Raw genomic sequence first — 6492 nt, 5'->3', positions numbered from 1 at the left:
AAATCAGCTAGCAAGACAGTATATAAGATTCAGGCACTCGGGCACTTTCTCATCATGCTTAGACAGACATAGTGCAACAGCTACAACCTGGCTCATCACGTCGTATCCCTGCACAACTGTTGTCACTTACCCTGGACAAAAAGCCTCAAACTCCAAGTTTTAAAGAAAAAGATGGTCCAATTCCACGCTTAAATCTCAGTATCCCAGCAAACCCACAGGTAGGTGCGTACAGGGCTGCAGTTCCTACACAACCAAAATAATATCAGCCCTTGCCAGAGTGTCCTAGCAGCAGTCACAGCCTTTTATGGTGACGGTGGAGATAAATATAGCTGAGAGCAGAGTGGGGGGGGGGGGGGGGGGGGGGGCCTGTCAACTCCCATAGGGCAACACATTAATGGGTGCAGGTTTCTGCCGATGAGCACTACAGTCTAATAAACACAGGCTCACTTTTGTAGTGTTTGTCCATATTCTTCAATTTTTTAGAGGAATTCTTGTGTCCTTTATCCAATTTATACATGTATGAAATCTATCAAATGTAATAATCTGTGCATGAACTGTATTAATTAGTGAATGTAAACATATTTTTCAAGTCTTTCTGTTTAGAATTTAGTTTGTTTTGCTACACAGAAGTAAGGGATTAAGTCAAAGAGTTGAGTTATTGATCATTATTATAATTATCAAATAAATGTCACCGTGCAAATGCGCCTCAGAATCCAACTTTTCCTTGAGACTCAGTGGTCCCCAGATTTCTAAGTGGTTTATATTTAATTGAATATCTCTTTTTTTATTAAGTCCATAACACAAACATGACAATGTTGCTGGCTTTTAGCCCACATTACATTATCGTTGGTTAATCTCTCCATCAGCTTTTGTTTTGAATTTTTACCAAAGCACTCTCAGCCGTGAGTGTTGCTAACTTTAGCTAATCTAAAGCTAATTTTTCATGGAAAAACTCAAAAGAATATCTTCCGAGCGTGATAACACAGTCCCCTGATGACTTCATCCTATTGTACTCTATTACAATCCAATACAATCACCCTACTACCGTAAAGCCTATAATGCAGAGGTAGCCAACACGGTGCCCGCGGGCACCCTGTCGCCCGCAGGGACCACGTGAGTCGCCCGCAAGACATGTTCTAAAAATAGCACTAGTCATTATGGAGCTCCGTCTAAAATTGTAGTTGCTGTTCTTTTTTAATCAAAAACGCTTGCAGAGAGTTAAGAGAGTTGGGTACCCGGAGGCGCACGGCGGACAGCCAGGACGAGGCTGCTGCACCGCACTAGGTTTTCTGGTTCTGAATGGCGGGCGCATCCCGTTGGTGCCAGACGCGCGCCGCGAGCGCACCCCGTCGTCAGGTCCGTAATTCCACGGAACAGGCCGCGGGGCAACAATTTAGGGGTGGCGGGGGTAGAGGCGAGGCAACGCAATCCGACCGAAAAGGCCCAGACTAGAGGTTTGAACGCGGGCGCCCGAAGACGCTCGCGCGCCTCGGAGGGTTGGATCCCCCGCTCGGCTATAGACAAGACTGGTTACTAGTTTCTTCGTTGAGAAAAAGGTACCATTGGAAAAGCTGGTGTCGGTGACTACAGACGGGGCTCCCGCGATGACGGGCCGGCATGCAGGCTTCATTGCGCAATGCAAAGGTGACCCAGACTTCGCAAAATGTCTACATTACCACTGGATCATTCACCAGCAGGCGCTATGTGCAAAAGTAACCGGCTTTGATCATGTGATGATACAAAAATATCAGAGATGTGATACCTCTGACTTTCAAATGTTGAAACAGATTAACAGAAATAAAAGTTGCATGTTTAAATATGTATGTCTAGCTATACCATCATTGTTGTGGAAATCATTATTAATAATTATTGTGAGGAATAATTAACTGACATGTGATCAAACAGTCTCTTCACATATATTATTATTATTATTATTAAGGTGATCTGTGCAATTTTGTTATTCAGGAAGTTCGTATCAAATAAGTAGCCCTTCGTCCTACTCGGTACCCTTGAAGTAGCTCTCAGTTTAAAAAAGGTTGGTGACCCCTGCTATAATGTATAATGTTGAAGTCAGAAAGGTACTTCAACTATGTGGTCATTTTGAGGCCTTATGCAGATGAGTTGTATTATTATATTGAATTCCCCACTCGTCTGTTTGTCCAAGTAAATACGGTTTTAATGAATCACATGCATGTTAGCACCCTGTCACTGGGTTCAGCTGTCCAGGAAATTCCAACTCTTTGGATGTCTCATGGGATCTATTTGGGGTATTTTTATGCTCTGCTTAGTATGACTCCCACACATTGAAGCTACTTGAATGTTGAATGATAACAGTTCTAGACATGAACAAATTAAATGAGCTCTCACACAGGATTGGGTAACATGCTGAGATAAACTGTTAATGGCCTCAAGAAACTGTCTATAATATCGCTGAGAAAAGGTGAGCTTTTATTTGAAGCTATAGCACACTCCAGTGGTTTAACGTGACACTACATAATGTCATTTTATTGTACATTTGACTCAGCAAGGCCCACCATGAACAAATACAAAGAGATCAACTGGAAAGTATTACATTTGCATATAAAACATTTGCTTGCCTCCACTTGAAATGTGTGTAATCAAATGAGTTAGACCCAGAATTGAAATGTTTAATTTCCAGATGTATGCGAGCTGTTCTAATTGATGGACCCAATGATAAAAACAGCTTTTTCTTAGCTTTGTGGCACTATTTAAATCAGCATCTATATTTGTTCTTAAACTGGCTACAACATAATAATAAACACTGCTCGTTTGTGCCTTTTAATCACTCAACTCCTACCATCATTAACACTAGTCATGTTATTTGTGGACGACTGCAGCTCTACACTGGTGACTTGTTTGGTTCCAACATATAGCATACCTATAAGTGACTCATGCCATATGTTCAGCCATTTTGTTATCAACTTTAAAAGTGATACGACAACTGGACAAAAAAGAACGCAGCTTGTTTCAACCCATGACTCAACAGTTTAAAATCTTGCTTTAGAAGCTCGGCAGCACTAAGCCTCCCTTTGCAGCAATGACCAACTGTTGTTTGACCCACGGTGGGCAGTCAGTATCTATTATTATCCTTTCTATCAACATTTTTCCCCCTATTGTATTGGTTTAAGTGTGTGAACTTCCTTTTGATTTTATTTTCTTTAACTTTACTCAATCAGGTTAAGTCCCATTGAAATTAAGTTCTCTTTTTACAAGAGAAACCTGGCCGAGAAAGCAGCATATACATATTTTTACACTAAATATAATGTAATAAATATAGTACAAACAACATAAACAAGCTGACATCTGCCACATACTAGAAAATATAGAAATAGCACCCAGCTGAGATGCATGTAATTATGAAAGTATTTGAGTCAGATTAACAGCATCAACAACAACAAAATAAAATAAAGAATAATTTTGCCATATTCATAGTAACGCCCATTTGTTTCCCACGGGGGTCATTTTAGTTTTCCCTTCCCTTAATTGCGCAAAGGACGATGTGTGTCTTTCTTCCCTTAAAAGGGCATATCCAGGAATGTCAAGGCAGGCAAGGGAGTATTTGTGGAAGTTACATTTCCTCCATCGGGGGTGTGAAGGAGCATTATGTATTTTAATACCGTTAATAATATAACATTAGGATCTGTTTTAGAATGTAAGTTCAATAAGAATTACGTAAGCGTAATATTCGGATCGAAACAACTCATAAATAGTTTTTCAAGAGAGTAATAATAGCTTCATGCTTGATGATCTCCCCTATTTTCCTCACTTGGTTTGATCTGAATGTTCTGTACGGAACCCAATATGATTATCAGGAAGTGAAGGGCGGTGGTTGAGAAAAGAGCAGCATCGGGGCTAGCTGAGTGTCGTGTAGTTGTCAGGTAAGACTGTCTGTTTTGACTTTATTTCTCTGCATACCACACTTATCTACAGTATAAGTGCTTTGCTGACACTATATCAAATTGATAATGCAATTTTAAAGGAATGCCGTATGTCTGACTATGGTATTGTGCCACTTTGCACTGAAAACACGGCTAGCTGTTAGCTTCGCGGCTAATAATTTATTATGACTCAAGCTAGGCCGCAACTGTATACGTACTTACTAAAGCTCCAGGAAATGGAATAAAATGAGTTCCTAAAACAAACTAACATGACGATAAGTTGAGGATGACTATTTGGTTTTGCACGTTACATTTAGGAAAGTGCTCATCGCTAACTTAAGTAAGTCCCTAAGACTCTAATGTAAGCTACTTTTCTGTACTCTTCTGTAAATGTTTTGATGGCATTTAAAACTTTATAATTAGTGCTTTGTAACTGTAAAACAATAACTGTTTTAATGCGAAAAGAACTGTATTGCAATAAGTACAATTATTTTCTGTTTTCTCGATTTTAGAATTTGCTGTTTTTTTTTTATTATAATAATGATAATCTGCATATTGGTTATTTTCTATGTTATTGTAACAAAAGAAGCAATTTGAGTGTCACACTGGGAACATATGATTGTCAGTTTATACACTGAATGATTAAGTTCAGCCCTAACTAACTTTAAAACTTGTATCACTGAACCTTCATCTTGTAGATAATATCGAGCCGTGTCACCATATTAACAGTGTCTCAATACAAGGCAAAGCTCTACGCAGCACACGCTGTCTGTTTGAGACCCGTTTTCCAGCAACATCCAGTGGCAAAAACATCATGTGTCAACATCCAGATGTGAATGTCGGAGAGCGTCTTCATTCAAGACATTGCCTGATAAGGGCATCTGTTCTCACATCCTAATTCTTCTGCCTTCAGTGAAGCCAGTGAGCTGATCAACCTAGAAAGCTGGGGAACATTTCCATTTATAGCTCAGTGAGGGACACCACGCTGGGGAATCACTGCCAGATAATTTAAATGCCCTTCCACTGAGTTGGGGGCATGGATGACAAAATCTTATTTTGAGTAACGTTATGATCGACATAACCTTTTGATCAGATTGTCTCCGTGTGTCATCTTTTTGCTTTGTTATTGGGCCAGTATTATGTCGTTTTCCTCTCTCCTTATTGTATTTACACTGTCATTTGATAATGGTCGTCTTCCTTAAGAAGTAAGCTCCTGCCTGTTATAATGCAACATGTATACATAAACATTTATTTTTTTCCGCAGGTCAAACAAAAGTCAAGATGTCTAGCAAAAGAGCAAAGGGAAAGACCACGAAGAAGCGCCCTCAGCGCGCAACTTCCAATGTCTTCGCCATGTTTGACCAGTCTCAGATCCAGGAGTTCAAGGAGGCCTTCAACATGATCGACCAGAACCGTGATGGGTTCGTGGACAAAGAGGACCTTCACGACATGCTGGCCTCTCTTGGTGAGTAGGAGAGTCTCTGAGTCAGTTTTTACTTCAGGGCTAGATCATCAAACATCTCTGTAGGCAGTTCTGCACTTTATTCATGTGGGTGTGCACCTACGCTGTTCAGTTGTTAATGTCACTTGTACTTAAACCACTTCTGTAGTTGAAACCCTTCAGACTAAATGCACCATAACTGGCTCTATTTATAGGGAAAAACCCAACTGAGGATTACCTGGAGGCGATGATGATGGAAGCTCCTGGACCCATTAACTTCACCATGTTCCTCACCATGTTTGGGGAGAAGCTCAATGGCACAGACCCCGAGGATGTGATCAGAAATGCATTCGCTTGCTTCGATGAGGAGGGGACAGGTAAATTCAGACACAAAGCACTTTAAATTGCAGCGGCGTTTAAAAAGTGTTTTTACAAATGAAGCTGCCTCATCTGATTTGACTGTTTTCCACTCAGGTTCTATCCAGGATGATTATCTCAGAGAGCTGCTCACGACAATGGGTGACCGGTTTACAGATGAGGAGGTGGACGAGCTCTTCAGAGAGGCCCCCATCGACAAGAAAAGCAACTTCAACTACGTGGAGTTCACACGCATCCTGAAGCACGGTGCCAAGGACAAGGACGATTAAAGAGCCATACCAGCGTAATTCTTTCCGCCCTCTTCTCCTCTTCCGTCAGCTAGATCACGGTGCAGCTTGTCAACTTTCCAGTACCAACCCCATTTTAAACTAAACCAAAGCAATAACTATCCACTCTTGTTTGTTGTGAACTTCCAGTATTGCCAAATGTACACATCTCTAATGAGAAGAGGAAAAATAGGTTGTAAAATGTTTTTCCTGTCATGTGAAGTGGCAGCACCTTGGAAGCTCTACGGGATAAGTCTTTGCAATTCATGTGATCAGGTTTAGCTGACTTTTTACATTTTATAATATAAACTTTTTAAATGACGCCATCTATCAAGTTGTATTTTGACTTTCTCCCTTCCATAAATGACAACTGAAATAAGTGGTGCATTATTCTGTCTTTATTTTGTTTACAACTAAGGTGCTTGTGCACATTTTTCCTTCCTTGGGTGCTTGTCAAGTCGACAAGTCGACTCTACCTCCTCGCTAAATTCATTCGTGTGCCGACTAG

General features: G+C 40.6%; 1 protein-coding gene across 1 annotated transcript; it reads left to right on the top strand.

Annotated features, from left to right (window-relative positions):
• Window positions 1-3756: 3756 nt before the first annotated feature.
• On the top strand, window positions 3757-6363 carry myl12.1 (myosin, light chain 12, genome duplicate 1). Its single transcript, XM_076080242.1, has 4 exons — window positions 3757-3899; window positions 5164-5364; window positions 5556-5717; window positions 5815-6363. Exons 2-4 carry the CDS (start codon window positions 5181-5183, stop codon window positions 5985-5987), a joined length of 519 nt encoding a protein of 172 aa, XP_075936357.1. The 5' UTR covers window positions 3757-3899; window positions 5164-5180; the 3' UTR covers window positions 5988-6363.
• Window positions 6364-6492: the final 129 nt, after the last annotated feature.

Source organism: Anarhichas minor, unplaced genomic scaffold, assembly GCF_050575085.1.
Source record: "Anarhichas minor isolate MPS153535 unplaced genomic scaffold, ASM5057508v1 ptg000074l, whole genome shotgun sequence".
NCBI classification, from domain to species: domain Eukaryota; kingdom Metazoa; phylum Chordata; class Actinopteri; order Perciformes; family Anarhichadidae; genus Anarhichas; species Anarhichas minor.
Note: the sequence above shows the minus strand (reverse complement) of the source record. Positions and strands in the feature narration are given on the sequence as shown.

What these genes read in the sequence shown, in the direction of transcription:
- myl12.1 (XM_076080242.1), top strand. Translation starts at nt 5,181, where the DNA reads ATGTCTAGCAAAAGAGCAAAGGGAAAGACCACGAAGAAGCGCCCTCAG. An exon ending in CGACATGCTGGCCTCTCTTG is followed by an intron (nt 5,365 to 5,555) that starts GTGAGTAGGAGA and finishes CTCTATTTATAG; the next exon opens with GGAAAAACCCAACTGAGGAT. An exon ending in CTTCGATGAGGAGGGGACAG is followed by an intron (nt 5,718 to 5,814) that starts GTAAATTCAGAC and finishes TTTTCCACTCAG; the next exon opens with GTTCTATCCAGGATGATTAT.